Source organism: Oncorhynchus mykiss, chromosome 6, assembly GCF_057628025.1.
Source record: "Oncorhynchus mykiss isolate SJ-2025 chromosome 6, ASM5762802v1, whole genome shotgun sequence".
Lineage (NCBI taxonomy): Eukaryota > Metazoa > Chordata > Actinopteri > Salmoniformes > Salmonidae > Oncorhynchus > Oncorhynchus mykiss.
Genome location: NC_143027.1, coordinates 58,399,798 through 58,420,000, shown reverse-complemented (window position 1 = coordinate 58,420,000; position 20,203 = coordinate 58,399,798). Strand labels below are relative to the sequence as shown.

The following is a 20,203-nucleotide window of genomic DNA, read 5'->3' as shown; positions in this document are numbered from 1 at the left end:
TTCCATCCTCAAAAAGCACGAGCAATTCCTACAGACAAAAACTCAAAAAGTTCCGTTACAGGTCGTAGAAACCAGTCAAATGATGTATGCAATCCATATTTAGGATGTTTTAAACATTAAGGTTCCAACCAGAGAATTTCATTATCTGAAGAAACGCATAGGAACGCAAGAACACACTCTCGTGACCGTGCGCAATGAGACCGAGGCTTTCTGCCAGACCACCCACTCAAAGAGCTTTTATGAGCCCCACCTTTATAGTAGAATCATACAACCAGAATCTAAAGACGGTGACATCTTGTGGAAGCCCTAGGAAGTGCATAAACATCCATATCTAAGCTGGACTTCAAATGGCACTGTTTTCTAAATTGAGGTCTCACTTCCTGTTTGGATTTCTTCTCAGGCTTTTGTCTGCCATATGAGTTCTGTTATACTCACAGACATAATTCAAACAGTTTTAGAAACGTCTGAGTGTTTTCTATCCACCAGTAATAATAATATGCATCTATTCCCATGTGGGAAAGAGTAGGAGGCAGTTTACTCTGGGCACGTCTTTCATCCAAAAGTGAAAATGCAGCCCCCTAGCCCCAACAGGTTTTAAGTATGTAGTGTACAGTATGTTAGTATGGGTATTCAAACACAGCTACTGTCTTCTGCTCCAGAGCCTACCCATTCATGATTGTAGAGGCCATTGTTTCTGAGAGTCAGTACAAAGGGTTTGAGTGTCTTGTTCGTTTGGTCGCCTGGCGTAGGTATTCAGACACATGGGTTCCAACCTAGGGATTAGAGAATTATGATTATAAATGTTGAACAATAATCAAGACACTCACACTCTTGCACAAGCTACACATAAATTGTGGCATTTTCTATTGCTCAGGACGTGCTATATTCCTGTACTGTCTATTGCTGTGTGTGGGACATAAATCTGCATTGAGTTGAATCCAGCCACTTTGTGGTTTACAGCAGGGGTGGTGAAGAGTACCGACTTAGCCTCTTTAAGTATAAGTACAGTTACTTCAATTACATTTTTCAAGTAGAAGTACAATTACTGACTTAAAAAAATATTTTACAAATAAAGTTATTGGAAAAGCTACTCAATTACAATAAGAGTAATTGTAATTCGTTACTTCCCATCTCTGGTTTACAATTTGAAATAGTATTCAATATTCCACATGTATGCTTAAGCTACAATATGTATTTCGGGCCTCATCAATGCTTGGGTGGGGTAGTCTAATTTCCAACATTACTGGTGGTGGGAGAAACACTATCAGGATTAAGTGGTCTGTAGTATCTCTGGGACTAAGACACGCTTTTAGGAGACAGCCAAAATGGATAAATGTGGACGAACGTTGGAGACACTACTTTCATTTCAATAAAAGCTGCCAGGTCGCAGTTGTAAATGAGAACTTGCTCTCAACTAGCCTACCTGGTTAAATAAAGGTGAAAAATAAAATGATTCAAGTAAAAGTCAGGCACCCAGTAAAATACTACTTGAGTAAAAGTCTCTAAAAGTATTTGGTTTTAAATATACCTAAGTATGAATCATTTCAATTTTTTTAAGCAAACGAGATGGCACAATTTTTCCTGTTTTTTAAACGTACGGATAGCCAGGGGCACACTCAGTACAATTTTCATAAGGAATGTAGTTTAGTAAAAGTTGTCAGCAATATAAATAGTTAAGTACAGCACAGATAACCCCAATAAACTACTTATGTAGTACTTTAAAGTATTTTTACTTAAAGTACTCTACAACACTGCCAATCAGGCCATTATGGTAGAGTGGCCAGAAGGATGCCACTCCTTAGTAAAAGGCAGATGACAGCCCGCTTGGAATTTGACAAAAGGCACCTAAAGACTCTCTGATGAAACCAAGATTGACTTCTTTGGTCTGAATGCCAAGAGTCATTTCTGGTGGAACTGGCTCCATCCCTACGGTGACGCATGGTGGTGGCAGCATCATGCTGTGGGGATGTTTTTCAGTGTTAGGACAGGGAGAATAGTCAGGAGAGGGAAAGATGAATGGAGCAAAGTACAGAGAGATCTTGATGAAAACCTGCTCCAGAGCACTCAGGATCTCAGACTGGGGCGAAGGTTCACCTTCCAACAGGACAATGACCCTAAGCACACAGCCAAGACATTGCAGGAGTGGCTTTGGGACAAGTCTCTGAATGTCCTTGAGTGGCCCAGCCAGAGCCTGGACTTGAACCCAAATGAACATATCTGGAGAGACATGAAAATAGCTGTTCAGCAACGCTCCCCATTCAAGGGGTCTAAATATTTTCAGAATGCACTGTAACGTTAGCTGCCCAAAAGTAATTGTCTGCATCCAGACTGATTAGCTAGCCAGCTAACTAGCTAACTCAGAAACATTTAGGCAACAAGTAAAATATATAGTAACTGAACCACTATAATAGCCTGAGTAATAATACGCTTGCTGACTAGCTACAACCATGTTAAGTTAACTCAGACAGGGAATAGGCCAAGCTAGCTTAGTCAAATCTAGACGTAACTAACTGGTCTAATGTTAGGCTAAATTATTTAGCTACCTACCTGGTGTGAAAGAATGCACCACACAGTAATGTTACGCTTACAGAAGACAAGCTTGCTACAGCTACTGACATAGCCAGCTAGGCAAACTTCAACAAAAACCTAACATTTTTGCTACCACACGCAGCACAGGAAAATAGCTTGTTGGCTCAAGCTCAAGCTAGCAGGCATGGGGTTGTTTGCTTAAATTGTCTAAAATTGTCAACGACATATAGCTCTATTTAACCTGAATGGATAATTAGTAATGTTAGCTATGTTAGCCTATTTAGCTTTTTACTCACAGTTTTTGGTCAGCCACAACGCCTTGCCCATTGCAATTCCACTCAGAGCGGGCTGCGCTGTCTGGTAGGCTTCCTACACAGCTTCAACTATCCTCATTGAGCTTGCCAGATCACTTTGATCTTCTGGATTTGGTTGGAGAATTAACCCACCCAGTGGGTCAAATCTCAATCACCCAACATCAGTAACCCAGCATTAACAACCCAACCTTGCTCTTTGTAAGGAAAACAGCCCAATTAACGTTAAGTGACCCAACGCCTGCAACCGATCAACTGGGTTGACCCAACAACCCAATATGTTTGTGTCATATCTGACACACTTGCTTTAGCTGCAATATCCAGAACCATGTATTTAGAGAGTTGTGATTGAGGTTTCTGTATAATGATACATTTACATGACACTGCAACATTCTATGGCTGTTTAATTGTAAATTAGGTTTCTCTAAATATTTTTTCCACACTTCGGAACATAATCAGATATGTATTATAATTTAACCAGGGGGGTTTAGGGCTGGAATCAATCTGTATCGCCGAAATAGGCTATGACAGATATTCATGGACAATACCAATTGAATCCAGCCCTGAATCTAGGTTTTACAGTTGGATTCAATCCATAACGCTGAAGTATTGCGGTAGATCCGGGTTCACGTTTTAAGGTGATATCCGATTGAGCCGACATTTGTAGCGTTTATCGTGAAATTAAACAACCTATAAACTGATATCTATTGGCTGTCGGCTGCAAACGACAGCAGGCTGTCACTCCAACAATAGGAATTAAACCATCCTTGACAGGCAAATTAATTCAGACAGACTTTCAATGTCCTTAAATCCTTCCATAAAGTTTATATAATCTAACTGAAAAAGCTTCCCTTGATTTATCCTAAAAAAAAACGATTTAAACCCCAATTGGGATACTTTTTCTATTGCTCTGTTATTTGAAAAGGATATATAGCGTTTTGCCACAAAACATGATTATTTGTCTCACTGAAATAAAATAACCTTCAAATATACTGTGGTCCAAACAAAATCATGGCTGTCTTTTCACTAACCCATGTCATGGTAAAATTTTAAAAGAATATCATTCACAAAATAAATGTTTAATGTCAATTTACAAACATTAATGAAAATGAATATATTTTGGAATTAAACTCTTCATACATTAATATGTAAATTATCTAGACTTCTACTGTTATGAATGAAAAATAATGAAGAATGTGTTTCTATTCAGTGTAATTTGATTTGACCAACACCCAGAACTCTGTTCTCCTCTTACAGACTGCACCATCAACATCATGCCAAATTGTGAAAACTGCAAAAAAATGCCTCTAAAGAATTGTGTGGATCAATGGAATTTTATCTCTATGGACATGCAAGATCTAAGTCAGAACAGCACTTGTATGACTAAAAATAACATCACAACCATCATCAGTGAAATGTTTTTTCCAAGTGTGAAAATATGTGATTGTGAAGACATTGAAAAGACATTTAATAAGAATGACCTAACCTCTGTCGATGACTTGAACAGAAATTGTAAAGGAAAGGAAGAAACAGTATACCATTGCAAGAAGTTGCATTCCATGAAAAAGTAAGTCCACTTATTAGGATTGACATATTTTACTGTCGTTTGAGCTATGGCATTATTCGACTGACATCTCCCGAGTGGCGCAGCAGTCTAAGGCACTGCATCACAGTGCTTGAGGCGTCACTACAGACACCATGATTTTATTCCAGGCTGTATCCCAACTGGCCTTGATTGGGAGTCCCATAGGGAGGCGCAAAATTGTCCCAGCGTCGTCCGGGTTTGGCCGGTGTAGGCTGTCATTGTAAATAAGAATTTGTTCTTTAACTGACTTACCTCGTTAAATAAAAAAATGAAAGAGATATTTTCATGGAATCTTTTTTTGGCATGCTTTTTCTGAACTGTGATTCTTCATTTCATTACAACAGCACATTTCACAACATTACCAAGCAGGGACCTCAGAAAGTGTTCCTAGACGGCATCAAAGGTTCAGTGACATCACATCAGAAGAACAATTTGCTAAACTTTAGAATGGCTCTACCCTCCACCAATAATGTAAGCAACGAATGAGAGGGACGCAGAAAGCAAAATGGGGAGATAGTCAGTAATCACATGTATAACTCATTCTCCATCTCCACCAGGCCACATTGGAGAAGATGGATGACATTTGGTTAGAGATTCCTACTGAGGCCTTACGTGTTTTCCTGGGAGACACGGCAGAGGAAGTTAACCTGGGAGTATTTTGGTTTGAGCATCACAGCATGTTCCCGGTAAAACAACAGTAACAACCACAACATCTCAGAGATTACTAATGAAACAGTCCTGCACTCATAACATACATTTACCCAACAATCATTTGTATCTCTGTCATCTATGTAAAGTTACAGTACAAGGCAAACTTCTGCCTGCTCTCCCACTTCTTCATTCATTGTCATTCTACTAGGCGAGCTACCAGTCACACCATGCTCAAAATGCACTGCAATACACCCTGTGTACACAACTTCAGATAAAAGAAAACAAGTTAACTTTGAAATATGTTGTTGCTTGTTGGTGGGACTCAAACATCATGGAGAATTGTCCTCACTGACATTTTTTATTAACTTGTATCTTTAGAGAGAATGTATATCCTCTCTTCTGATCCCTACTAGGTGGAGGAGAACAACACTGAGCTCCTAAACAGTCGAGTGGTATCCGTCGATGTGGGAGAGGACATCTCAGGCCTCAGTAACTATTTTAAGATCACGTTCCTCTTCCAGAATGCATCAGTGGTTAGTGAGCAGTGCATATCTACATCACACTCTTTAAAAAATATATTTATTATATTTTTGTTCTGTCACCTGTCGGCAATCTATCAATTGCTTTACATCTCCAATAATTCATGTTTATGATATGGTGTGGATTGGAATAGGAGAAGGGTCTAATCAGGTTCTATTCTCTCTGATAGGAAAACAAATCACTAGCATGTGTGTTCTGGGATCTTGAAAATGGTAGTATTATTTATTAACTAAACAAAATAGTTGTATGATGCACTATATACAACTAAATAAAATGTTGAAAATGTTTTACTGTATCTCTTTGTTACACAGATACTGTTGCACATTGGAATTCCTCTGGATGTGTCACTGAGACAAAGGAAAATGAAACAGTGTGCTCTTGTAACCACCTTTCATTCTTCGCTGTACTTATGGTGAGAAATAACTTCTTAACCTAACTCTTAAAATATGTTGTGACCTCACTTTAACATTTGTTTGATCAATTGATTAAGGGCTTGATTCAAACTGTATTAGGGAAGATCTGGCGTATAGCACCACTGAGAGTTCAGTGCAATGTTCCCACGTTCGCGGAGACTGCATTCACGCTAAGTGACTTGTTTGTCCGCTCAATCGGAAATGACCTTTCATTTTAAATCGTGCTGTACCACAATACGGATTCATTTCAACCTAAAATGAAACACTCAACCAACGTGTGATCTAGCCACTGTGTGTTTTGTTGACGGCAGTCTCCGGTCAGTGGCTCCAGTGCCAGTCTGAGCTCCTCCTCTGTGTGGTTGCTGACGTTGTTGTCCAGGGTGGGCTGTGGAATATCCCTCTGTTTCCTGTGTCTGGCTCTCCTCATCCACCTCAGGTCAGATTATACTGCCAACTAATACTTACAGTATGTCCACAACATGCAAACAACGAGCCAATACACACAATGCCACTCAAACAGAACATCCTCATTGGAAAAACTCATTTTTCTATTCTAAGTACTCTTTTTACATCAGCAGTTGTCACGCAGTGCTTTTACAGAAACTTGACCCCAAAGAGGAAGCAGAAGGAACCTATAGAGGAAACTGCCTTAACAATGAGCTTTGCTATGTTGTTGATTTTGAAAATAGATTTCAATCTCTTCTTCCCCCAGAAGGGGAAAATCTGATGATTCCCTGTGCATCCACATCCACCTGTGTGTGGCGCTGCTGTGCCTCAACCTAACCTTCCTCATCAATGACAGCCTAGCCTCTCTTGGTGTCCATGGCCTGTGTGTTGCTACGGCAGCAGCCACCCACTACTCTCTGCTGTGCACCCTCACCTGGTTCTCCCTGGAGGGCTTCCACCTCTATCTGCTCATCATTCGGGTCTTCAACATCCACGTCAACAGATACCTCCTCAAACTGGGCCTGGTAGGATGGGGTGAGTGCACTAAGTCAATGGGGAGGACAAGTATGACTGGACTTTACCTGATCAATGAGAAGTGAAACTGTTTCACCAAGCTGCACATGGTATTGTCCATGTGGTATTGTCCATGGGATCTTTGTATCCTTCCAGCTTTCATCGCTTTAAGGAATCAACGATGTCTCTTGGTGTTTGACTCAATGGGCAACCACATCTCTTTCAGGAATACCTGGCATAGTAGTTACCATAATTGTTGCTTGTGGCAAATATGGAGAATACAGAATATACCAGCAAGACGGTGGTGCTATTCAAATGTAAGCTATATCATGATTTTGATAATGATGTGTTTTCAAATCACCAAAGACTCCCTTACTCTCTGTAAAACATTTACTGAATGTGTCCCTGTCTGTGTATGTATGTGACTCTCTCCGTCCATCCGTAGGTGCTGGCTGACTGACTCTGCTCTGACCACGGTGTCCTTCTCGTACTTCGTGCTGACATTCGCGGTGAACATGCTGTGCTTTGGGTCTGTGACAGTGAAGGTGGTGAGGGCCCACCGTCAGAGTCCTGTCCTGAGGGAGAGGGGTATGAACAGGGGGACAGTACTCAGTCTGCTGGGTCTGGCCTGGCTCCTGGGGGTCTCCTGGGGGGTCCTGCTCTTCCAGTTTGGCCCCCTGAGGGAGACAGCCTTCTACATCTTCTGCACCATCAACTCTCTCCATGGTGAGATAAGATACAGCCCTTATTCTCATTCACATCAGGTACACACATGCACACATACATACACAGTAGTCCTGTGTACAGGAGCACAATCTCATGAAAAGTCAATGATAAAAATCTCATGGTAATTTAACTGCTGATAATAAAATAGTACATACACTACAGGTCAAAAGTTTTAGAACACCTACTCATTCAAGGGTTTTTCTGTTCATTTTTACCATTTTCTACATTGTAGAATAATAGTGAAGACATCAAAACTATGAATTAACACATGTAGTAACCAAGAAAGTGTTAAACAAATCTAAATATATTTCATATTTGAGATTCTTCAAATAGCCACCCTTTGCCTTGATGACAGTTTTGCACACTCTTGGCATCATTTTCCATCATCTTCCAAGAGCAGCTCTTGTAATTCAGTAAAAATGTTTATTGCACCCTACAGGCCTCTTCCTCTTTCTACGCTATTGGGCTTTAACTCGGCCAGAGAAGGCATCTATCTCCATGGCAACCACTGTATCTTCTTGAACTGAGATGCATCCAGCTGAGAGGCCAGTCCCTTGACTAACACGGTTAAACCTTCTACTACTAATACTACTGCTTCCATTTTATTACCACAGAAGCACAATATTTAGTATGTTGGTTTATAACTTTCACTATAGGCAAACCTAGGTTTCCAGGTGTGCTCGTAAGCTTGCTGTGCTCATAATACTTTTTTTTACTTTTCAAAGTTGTGCTGTTTATTGCACTTTGTGTTCATATTGTTGTATTTTGTGACATATCTTCCATGCATATTCAGTTTTGATGTGTATAGTCCAAGGCAAACAGGGAACACATCTATTAGGTTCAAATGATTTTCATCTCTGAAAATAATCAAATACGTTTGGATACCCAATCGATCACTCACCGTCGTACACGAGGGTAAGGTGATGTGGTCGACTGTGAATTGGTGCCTTTCTGTTTCTTTGACTGTTATCAAAACCCTCTGAAAGATATGCCATTTTTTAGTCCATCTAACATTTTGGAGAATTTGAATTCCCTTTTGGTTTTTGCAGAATAGGTGTACAGTATATAACCTCCTAGCTTATGGGCTACCTGAGAGAACATTAGGCCTACAAGTAGATAGTACCTTAGCATAACACCATATTTGCAGGGATAGGTAATCAATGTTTAGAAATGAACATTTTTAGATTGTGTAAACCTTTTCTTTGTTTAAATAATAATTCCATAAGAATTTGAAAGGGGGAGATGCCTCAGAAGCCTCTCTGGGGTTTTCTACCTCTTCTGCACATGCTGTTTTTGTTCTCCTTTTACTTTGTGATCATATTGTTTTGTATTTTCTTGTGTGCCATTAAAAAAAAAAGAAAAGGAAATACAGTATAGTCCCAAACATCGAAATCATTATGTGGAAATATACTGCTGCCTTTTGGAAGACGAGGTTCAGTGTGAAAAAAGGTTCAGTGTGAACAGAATAAAAGAATGAAGAAACCCAACCTGAGCAAAGAGGAGCTACAATCTCTGAAAAAGCTACAGTCAGAACCAACCATTGCAATTCGACAGGCGAATTTCGTACACAATTGATTGTTTCTGAATTCAAAAGGTAATTGTCAGACCAACACTTCTACATGCCACTGCCCTCTGACCCCATTTCCACCTACAATGAACAGATCAAAGAGACATTGTTTGAAGGAGTCAATCATAACATCGTAGATGAAGAGCATTTTTGTATGTCCCACACACCTGCATCCCCCCTATACTACATGGTGCCTAAGCGACATTAGAATCTGGACGACCCTCCGGGAAGACACATTGTGTCAGGGATTTGGAGCAGAACTGAGAACATCTCACTTTGTCAACCATCACCTGAAACACGTTTTTTTCTTAACTCATAGACGGGTGACTGTAAAACTCTTGACTGACATTGATACCAGAATAGGTTTTCTTAGTCTTTTTTAACATTCAATCTTTGTACACAGTCATTCATGGTTAACTAGGAACAGAATTTGAGCTAATGTGTTAGTTTATTAACTCAACTTTTTAAAACTCTTGCTGAGTAAAATTACAAATTCATGTTTGGCTTTGAAAGGCAACACTGTAAAAAAGCCAAATTAAAGGTGAAGTTATTTTTCTTTCAACCAAAGTTTATATTGTAAATGGAGTGTTATAGAAGGAAAGGGTCCAGACAATTTGTTTTTGAGATTTCACTTGTTTTTGAGAAACGTAGGGACAGATATGCAATAGGCCAACTAGCAATCATACCACACATGAAATCATTAAAATCTGCCGAATTTTCAATATAAATCCTGAAGATAGAGGAATAGCTGATAGGCAGCGGAGAGGCCATGTGCGTCATTACGTAAGAACAGTAAAGACACGCAGCTCAAAAGGCTCCCCTATTAATCTTGTTTAGGGATAATACAAATATCCTAAAATATTACATTTGGATAAGTTGTGGGTCTACTCTGGACATTATAGAAAGGGACTGTAGCAGGCCAGTGTGTATTTTTACATCCTGAATTCAAAATGTATTATGTATTAAATATGAACATTCACCCAACTACACACAATACCAAATAATGACAGAGTAAAAAATACGTTTTTAGAACATTTTGCAAATGTTTTAAATTAAATATAGAAATATCTAATTTACACAGGTGTGCAACATTGCTACACAATCTAATTCTAGCAGTCTCTAAGGAACAAATGGCCACAGTCATCTAGCTACAGTAGGTAAGAGATTAATATGTTTATTTGATTGATAAGACTGAACTAGATCAAAGGTAATTCAATAATCAAGATTGTGTTGTACCTTTTAACCAATAGCCTAACAAATGAACAACTCTCAACCCTCCTGTGTTCCGGTCGAATTGGATTCATTTGCAAGTTTTCTCTCTGAAAAATGTAGTTATTTTAATCTGATTGTCATAAATTTCCAGGACTTTGTCCACGCAGGGCATCTGAACACACAAAATACATTTAGATGATTTTCATAACATTTTGGGTGTTTTATTTATCTTTTGTACACCTGTGGTGTTCCTGGTCAAAAATGACCGGTCATTAGAAATGAATGGGTGAGACTACAATTAGTGTATAAAATTGAGTTCAGGCACATGCAAATTCATCAGAAGGACACACTTCCTCTCCTAGACCCCCAAATGCAATTGTGTTTGAGCGCACACACACACACACACACACACACACCTCTCACCTTTCCCCAGTAGAATCTTTCCCCCACAGGAACCACACCTGTTGGCATTCTCACAAACAATCACAACATTGTTTCAATAATATATAGAGGTATATATATAGGTATATAAATCCTTTTTGAGGTCTTGCTCACAATTCATTCTGTGGCATCACAATGACCAAATGATATACTCTATGTGAGGCTCTTGATCATATCTTTGATCATGACACTGGTGAGGAGGAGAGAGTCTTTGTTAAACTTTGACACAAAGCAGTCTGTGATAAATAGCACAATATGTTTCATCTGAGTAGTTGTTATAGTCAAAATAATCCCCACATTATGCTTTTTTTTACTGAAAAATAGTTGTATGAGCTCAGGTCAATGAGGCCAACAGGCCATGAATGGCAAATTAGAAGTTCACAAGAACTTTAGTTGATAAAAAGATCTAACACAACATTGGGTGATTAATATATGCATTATTATGAATTTATAATCAGCTATAATGGGGGCGGTCAGTTTGGACCGGGAACACACAATGAATTAACATGAAACAAACACAACAGGAGGGTTAAGACATCCTCTATTTCAAATTTCAGTCAGACCACCCAGCCAGCCCGAGCCTCCTGCACGCCCGACACACACCAGTCTAGTCAATAACTAAACTCTTGCCCCAACACAATTTCATTCCCACCTCTTTTTCCCCCAAGGAAAGTTTTGGAAACAAAAGTAAAAAAATGATTAAATTAACTATTTTTGTCATAAGGTATTCCACATAAGGCATTCAGACCTTATGAAAGTTTCCCAGTATATCCTTAATTATGGAATAAAACAAATCCAGTGATACCTAACTTGACATTCCTGCCATCCATTGTGACATTGTGGGAGGATAAGCAACCTTCCAATTATTGGCAATGCATTTCTAGGCAGCTATAAATGCTAGTTTACACAGTTTCTTCTGATAACAGTCTCCAGTATCAACATTTAAGTACTAATGAAAACAGGGAGAAGGGAGAATCTGTAGACATGCTGAGATAAAAGAACATCCTCCTTGCCAGAATTCAGCCAGCCTTCAGCCAGCCTTCAGCCAGCCTTCACAAGACCATAACATATACAAATAGAGGGAGCTCAAAAAGTATTGGGACAGAGAACATTTTTGTTGTTTTGGCTCTACTCCAGCACTTTTGAAATTATACAATCACCATGAGGTTAACGTGAAGACTGTCAGCTTTAATTTGAGGCTATTTTCATCCGTATAGGGTTTAAGAAATCACAGCACTTTTGTACATAGTCCTCTTATTTCAGGGGACCAACAATATTGGGAAATTCACTTATACACTACATGACCAAAAGTATGTGGACACCTGCTCATCGAATATTTCATTTCAAAATCATGGGTATTAATATGGAGTTGGTCACCCCTTTGCTGCTATAACAGCCTCCACTCTTCTGAGAAGGCTTTCCACTAGATGTTGGAAACATTGCTGCAGGGACTTGTTTCCATTCAGCCACCAGAATATTAGTGAGGTTGAGCACTGATGTTGGGCGAATAGGCCTGGCTCGCATTTGGAGTTCCAAATCATCCCAAAAGTGTTCGATGATGTTGAGATCAGGGCTCTGTACAGGCCACTCAAGTTCTTCCACACCAATCTCAACAAACCATTTCTATATGGACCTCACTTTGTGCACAGGGGCATTGTCATGCTGGAACAGGAAAGGGCCTTCCCCAAACGTTTGCCACAAAGTCGGAAGCACAGATCTATCAAGAATGTCATTGTATTCTGTAGTGTTAAGCTTTCCCTTCACTGGAATTAAGTGGCCTGGCCCAAACCATGAATAACAGCCCCAGACAATTATTCCTCCTCCACCAAACTTTACAGTTGGCACTATGCTTTCGGGCAGGTAGCGTTCTCCAAGCATCCGCCAAACTCTGATTCGTCCATCGGACTGCCAGATGGTGAAGCGTGATTCATCACTCCAGTGAACACGTTTCAATTGCTCCAGAGTCCAATGGAGGCAAACTTTACACCACTCCTGGCGATGCTTGTCATTGCTCATGGTTGTCTTAGGCTTGTGTGTGGCTGCTTGGCCATGGAAACCCATTTCATGAAGCTCCTAACAAACAGTTATTGAGCTGATGGTGCTTCCAGAGGCAGTTTGGAACACAGGAGTGAGTGTTGCAACCGAGCACTGCACTCGACTGTCCCGTTCTGTGAGCTTCCGTGGACTACCACTTCGCAGCTGAGCCGTTGTTGCTCCTAGACATTTCCACTTCACAATAACAGCTCTAGCAGGGTAGAAATTTGACAAACTCGTTGGAAAGGTGGGGTCCTATGACGGTGCCACTTTGAAAGGAACTGAGCTTTTCAGTAAGGTCATTCTATGCCAATGTTTGTCTATGGAGATTACATGGCTGTGTGCTCGATTTTATACAACTGTCAGAAACGCGTGTGGCTGAAATAGCCGATTCATTTGAAGGGGTATACACATACTTTTTTATATATAGTGTACCTTAAACCGATGAAAGCTGAAGAGATCCAGAGACCCCTCCAGCTCAGGGCCGTAACTACGCTTAAAAAACCCATGAACGTAACTTCTAAATTGTTGGTCCCATGTTTTATGAGCTGAAATAAAACTCCAAGACATTTTACATTGGCAGAAAATGCTTATTTCTGTTTGTGAGCATTTCTCTTTTGCTAAAATAATCCATCCACGTGATACCTGTGGCATATCAACAAGCTGATTAAACAGCATGATCAATACACAGGTGCACCTTGTGCTGGGGACAATAAAAGGCCACTTTAAAACGTGTAGTGTGTTCATTTCTCTACCATAAGACGCCTCCAATGTTGTGTTAGAGAATTTGGCAGTACGTCCCAACCGGCCTCACAACCGCAGACCACGTGTAACCACGCCAGCCTAGGAACTCCACATCTGGCTTCTTCACCTGAAGGATCATCTGAGACCATCCACCCGGACAGCTGATAAAACTGAGGAGTACTTCTATGTCACGCCATAGAGAGGTTTTTATTCTCTATTTTGGTTAGGCCAGGGTGTGATTAGGGTGGGCATTCTATGTTTTCAATTTCTTTGTTTTTGGCAGCGTGTGGCTCCCAATCAGAGGCAGTTGTCTATCGTTGTCTCTGATTGGAAATCATACTTAGGCAGCCTTTTTCCCACCTGTGTTTTGTTGGTAGTTTTCTGTTTCGTGTCATTACCTGACAGAACTGTGCACTTTCGTTTTTTCACTTTGTTATTTTGTTCGTGTTTTTGGTAAATAAATAATCATGAACACTTTCGCGGCCAAAAACAAACACTTGATCCACTCCTTCCGACGACAGGCGTTACATTCCATCTGTAATAAAGCCCTTTTGCAGGGAAAAACTCTTTCTGATTGGCCCCTGCCCAGTCATGTGAAATCCATAGATTAGCCTAATTTACTTTATTTCAATTGACTGATTTCCTTATATGAACTGTAACGCAGTATATTTTTGTATAAGCACTGCACATGATGTTTGAGTCGCAAACAACAAACCATTACATTTCTCAGTAAACGTATTCTCTTTTATCTGAAGTTGTGTCCACATGTTGTGTTGTGCTGTCTTTTGAGCATAGTGTGACTGGTAGCTAGCCTATTATCAGATCTGCCCTTTAGCAATCTTCTCTGTTGTGTTTGTTGTCATGGCAAACATAGTCTGACAATTAATGAATAAAGACGTGGGAGAGCAGCCCAAAGTTTGCATTATAACTTAACATAGATGACAGAGATTAGGGGTCTTTCCAGGGAACTGTCAACATGGAGAAAATGCCCTTCAAACAAATCGAGCCACTTTCCATGGCAGGCTGTCACAGTGCAGTTTGTCTACAGGCCAGGCATGTGAAAGTACCCAATTGTCATACTTGAGTAAAAGTAAAAATACCTTAATGACTCAAGTCAAAGTACAAATCAGCCAGTAAAATACTAATTGAGTTTAAATCAAAATGTATTTGGTTCTAAATATACACAACTATCAAAAGTAAAAGTAGAAATCATTTCAAATTCCTTATATTAAGCAAAGCAGGCGGCACCATTTTCTTTTTTTCAGCCAAGGGCTCAATCCATCACTCAGACATAATTTACAAACAAAGCATGTGTGCTTAGTGAGTCCGCCAGATCAGAGGCAGCCGGAATGACCAGAGATGTTCTCTTGATAATTGTGTGAATTAGAGAATTTTCCTGTCCTGCGAAGCATCCAAAATGTAATGGGTACTTTTGGGTGTTAGGGAAAATGTAAGGAGTAAAAAATACATTATTTTCTTTGGAATGTAGTGGAGTTAAATAAAAGTTGTCAAAAACATAAATGGCATACATATACCTCAAAAAACTACTTAAGCAGTACTTAAAAGTATTTTTACTTAAGTACTTTAAACCACTGCAAAATAGACAAACTATGATCAAGAATATCCTACCAATGGCCGTTAAAGACTGCAACACTGAAGCATGCATGAGAGCATCAGCTGTTCCGGACGACTGTGTGATCACGCTCTCTGTAGCCAATGTGATTAAGACCTTTAAACAGGTCATTATTCACAGGGCCAGATGGATTACCAGGACGTGTACCCCCAGCATGCGTGGACCAGCTGGCAAGTATCTTCATTGACATTTTCAACCTCTCCCTGACAGAGTCTGTAATACCAACATGTTTCAAGCAGACCACCATAGTCCCTGTGCCCAAGAACACTAAGGTAACCTGCCTAAATTGCTTGACATCATGGGAAAATCAAAAGAATCAGCCAAGACCTCACCAGACCTCCACAAGTCTGGTTCATGCTTGGGAGCAATTTCCAAACACCTGAAGGTACCACGTTAATCTGTACAACCAATAGTACCCAAGTATAAACACCATGGGACCACGCAGCCATCATACCGCTCAGGAAAGAGATGCAATTCTGTCTCCTAGAGATGAACGTACTTTGAGGCGAAAAGTGCAAATCAATCTGTTGTGGTCTGGGTGTAGCTGGTGCAAAGGAGTCAGGACAGCAGAGATGAGTAACACAAGTAACTTTACTCAAATATTCCAATAACATGTCGTAATACCGAGCCCACAATAATGGACCGAACATACATAAAACAATCACGCACAAAAACCATGGTGAAAACAGAGGGTTAAATAATGAACAAGTTATTGGGGAATTGAAACCAGGTGTGTAAAACAAAGACAAAACAAATGGGAAATGAAAAGTGAATCGGCGATGGCTAGAAGGCAGGTGACGTCAACCGCTGAACGCCGTCTGAACAAGGAGAGGGACCGACTTCGGCGGAAGTCGTGACACAATCCCAAAACAACAGCAAAGGACCTTGTGAAGATGCTGGAGGAAACAGGTACAGAAGTATCTATATCCACAGCAAAACTAGTCCTATATCAGCATAACCTGAAAGGCCGCTCAACAAGGAAGAAGCCACTGCTCCAAAACCGCCATATAAAAGCAAGACTATGGTTTGCAACTGCACATGGGGACAAAGATCGTAGTTTTTGGAGAAATGTCCTCTGGTCTGATGAAACAAAAAAAGAACTGTTTGTCCATAATGACCATCGTTATGTTTGGAGGAAAAAAAGAACACCATCCCAACCTTGAAGCACGAGGGTGGCAGCATCATGTTGTGGGGGTGCTTTGCTGCAGGAGGGACTGGTGCACTTCACAAAATAGATGGCATCATGAGGCAGGAAATTATGTGGATATATTGAAACAACTTCTCAAGACATCAGTCAGGAAGTTAAAGCTTGGTCGCAAATGGGTCTTCCAAATGGACAAGGACCCCAAGCATACCTCCAAAGTTGTGGCAAAATGGCTTAAGGACAACAAAGTCAAGGTATTGGAGTGGCCATCACAAAGCCCGGACCTCAATCCTACAGAAAATTTGTGGGCAGAACTGGAAAAGCGCGTACGAGCAAGGAGGCCTACAAACCTGACTCAGTTACACCAGCTCTGTCAGGAGGAATGGGCCAAAATTATTGTGGGAAGCTTGTGGAAGGCTACCCAAAATGTTTGACCCAAGTTAAATAATTTAAAGGCAATGCCTCCAAATACTAATTGAGTGTATGTAAACATCTGACCCACTGGGAATGTGATGAAATAAATAAAAGCTGAAATAAATCATTCTCTCTACTATTATTCTGACATTTCACATTCTTAAAATAAAGTGGTGATCCTAACTGACCTAAAACAGGGAATATTTTCTAGAATTAAATGTCAGGAATTGGGAAAAACTGAGTTTTTAAATGTACACTGCTCAAAACAATAAAGGGAACACTTAAACAACACAATGTAACTCCAAGTCAATCACACTTCTGTGAAATCAAACTGTCCACTTAGGAAACAACACTGATTGACAATAAATTTCACATGCTGTTGTGCAAACGGAATAGACAACAGGTGGAGATTATAGGCAATTAGCAAGACACCCCCAATAAAGGAGTGGTTCTGCAGGTGATAACCACAGACCACTTCTCAGTTCCTATGCTTCCTGGCTGATGTTTTGGTCACTTTTGAATGCTAGCGGTGCTTTCACTCTAGTGGTAGCATGAGACGGAGTCTACAACCCACACAAGCGGCTCAGGTAGTGCAGCTCATCCAGGATGGCACATCAATGCGAGCTGTGGCAAGGTTTGCTGTGTCTGTCAGCGTAGTGTCCAGAGCATGGAGGCTCTACCAGGAGACTGGCCAGTACATCAGGAGACGTGGAGGAGGCCGTAGGAGGGCAACAACCCAGCAGCAGGACCGCTACCTCCGCCTTTGTGCAAGGAGGAGCAAGAGGAGCACTGCCAGAGCCATGCAAAATGACCTCCAGCAGGCCACAAATGTGCATGTGTATGCTCAAACGGTCAGAAACAGACTCCATGAGGGTGGTATGAGGGCCCGACGTCCACAGGTGGGGGTTGTGCTTACAGCCCAACACCGGGCAGGACGTTTGGCATTTGCCAGAGAACACCAAGATTGCCAAATTCGCCACTGGCGCCCTGTGTTCTTCACAGATGAAAGCAGGTTCACACTGAGCACATGTGACAGACGTAACAGTCTTGAGACGCTGTGGAGAACGTTCTGCAGCCTGCAACATCCTCCAGCATGACCGGTTTGGCGGTGGGTCAGTCATGGTGTGGGGTGGCAATTCTTTGGGGAGCCGCACAGCCCTCCATGTGCTCGCCAGAGGTAGCCTGACTGCCATTAGGTACCGAGATGAGATCCTCAGACCCCTTGTGAGACCATATGCTGGTGTGGTTGGCCCTGGGTTCCTCCTAATGCAAGACAATGCTAGACCTCATGTGGCTGGAGTGTGTCAGCAGTTCCTGCAAGAGGAAGGCATTGATGCTATGGACTGGCCCACCCGTTCCCCAGACCTGAATCCAATTGAGCACATCTGGGACATCATGTCTCGCTCCATCCACCAACTCCACATTGCACCACAGACTGTCCAGGAGTTGGCGGATGCTTTAGTCCAGGTCTGGGAGGAGATCCCTCAGGAGACCATCCGCCACCTCATCAGGAGCATGCTCAGGCGTTGTAGGGAGGTCATACAGGCACGTGGAGGCCACACACACTACTGAGCCTCATTTTTACTTTTAAGGACATTACATCAAAGTTGGATCAGCCTGTAGTGTGGTTTTCCACTTTAATTTTGAGTATGACTCCAAATCCAGACCTCCATGGGTTGATAAATTTGATTTCCATTGATAGTTTTTGTGTGATGTTTTTGTCAGCACATTCAACTATGTAAAGAAAAAACGATTTATTAAGAATATTTCATTCATTCAGATCTAGGATGTGTTATTTTAGTGTTCCCTTTATTTTTTTGAGCAGTGTATTTGGCTAAGTTGTATGTAAACCTCCAACTTCAACTGTATGTGAGAATGCTATTCATTGACCACAGCTCAGCGTTCAACATCATAGTGCCCTCAAAGCTCATCACTAAGCTAAGGACCCTGGGACTAAACACCTCCCTCTGCAACTGGATCCTGGCAGGCATAAGCTGTACTTTACATAGACCAAAACGGATGTATAAAACAATCTTAAAATGATCTTCTTTGGTTTAGATACAAGCAATATGAAACCCATAACACAATAAATTAATTTGACTTTGTGAAAATCTGTTTTTTGGACAACTTGCTTAGGGGAGAGTGGGGTAGGTCAGTTGAGCCAGCCATGTTTCAAGGAAAACATACATAAAATGTATCATGTGACCAAATATTTAGGAAGAAGTCAATATTTCATGTGAAGGGAAAAAAAACATAGAAAAGGTGAGCCAAAGCCAAGTTACAGTACCATTTCATAAACTCTTCCAACTGCCAATCAACTTCTGTCTGAACCCTACATCACAACCATTGACAAAGCACATGGCTGCAATCCTTACACCGTAGAGCAGCTGGAGAGTGTAGTTTCATCACTAGCACATTCTGAGTTCGATTTATATCCATTCATCTAAAATAATTAATTGATTTTAAACCCAAAAATAATTTGTTTTTAAAGATGGACAATATTCATATGAGATGAAAGGCAGGTTCCTATTGAGTTCAGGAAGCCAAGCTAGAGCTCTGTGAGACATTCACAACGATGGGGGCAGATGTTTTCATCAAGAGAGTCCTTTAGAAAATACAGTGGGGCAAAAAAGTATTTAGTCAGCCACCAATTGTGTAAGTTCTCCCACTTAAAAAAGATGAGAGAGGCCTGTAATTTTCATCATAGGTACACTTCAACTATGACAGACTAAATGTGAAAAAAAATCCAGAAAATCACATTGTAGGATTTTTAATGAATTTATTTGCAAATTATGGTGGAAAATAAGTATTTGGTCACCTACAAACAAGCAAGATTTCTGGCTCTCACAGACCTTCTTTAAGAGGCTCCTCTGTCCTCCACTCGTTACCTGTATTAATGGCACCTGTTTGATCTTGTTATCAGTATAAAAGACACCTGTCCACAACCTCAAACAGTCACACTCCAAACTCCACTATGGCCAAGACCAAAGAGCTGTCAAAGGACACCAGAAACAAAATTGTAGACCTGCACCCGGCTGGGAAGACTGGATCTGCATTAGGTAAGCAGCTTGGTTTGAAGAAATCATCTATGGGAGCAATTATTAGGAAATGGAAGACATACAAGACCACTGATAATCTCCCTTGATCTGGGGCTCCACGCAAGATCTCACCCCGTGGGGTCAAAATGATCACAAGAACGGTGAGCAAAAATCCCAGAACCACACGGGGGCACCTAGTGAATGACCTGCAGAGAGCTGGGACCAAAGTAACAAACGCCTACCATCAGTAACACACTACGC

At 40.9% G+C, this 20,203-nt stretch overlaps 1 protein-coding gene across 2 annotated transcripts in view; it reads left to right on the top strand.

Annotated features, from left to right (window-relative positions):
* LOC110526242 (adhesion G protein-coupled receptor G3) overlaps window positions 1-9,077 on the top strand; it is a 27,188-nt gene extending 18,111 nt beyond the window's left edge. For both annotated transcript variants that reach the window (XM_021607040.3, XM_021607044.3), the window contains exons 7-17: window positions 4,098-4,407; window positions 4,770-4,896; window positions 4,983-5,111; window positions 5,490-5,609; window positions 5,786-5,828; window positions 5,928-6,028; window positions 6,341-6,465; window positions 6,742-7,010; window positions 7,216-7,306; window positions 7,435-7,715; window positions 8,155-9,077. In XM_021607040.3, coding sequence (XP_021462715.3) covers window positions 4,098-4,407; window positions 4,770-4,896; window positions 4,983-5,111; window positions 5,490-5,609; window positions 5,786-5,828; window positions 5,928-6,028; window positions 6,341-6,465; window positions 6,742-7,010; window positions 7,216-7,306; window positions 7,435-7,715; window positions 8,155-8,237 — 1,679 coding nt within the window. In that variant the 3' untranslated portion in view covers window positions 8,238-9,077. The remainder of the gene's footprint in view (window positions 1-4,097; window positions 4,408-4,769; window positions 4,897-4,982; window positions 5,112-5,489; window positions 5,610-5,785; window positions 5,829-5,927; window positions 6,029-6,340; window positions 6,466-6,741; window positions 7,011-7,215; window positions 7,307-7,434; window positions 7,716-8,154) is intronic.
* The last annotated feature ends 11,126 nt before the right edge of the window (window positions 9,078-20,203 follow it).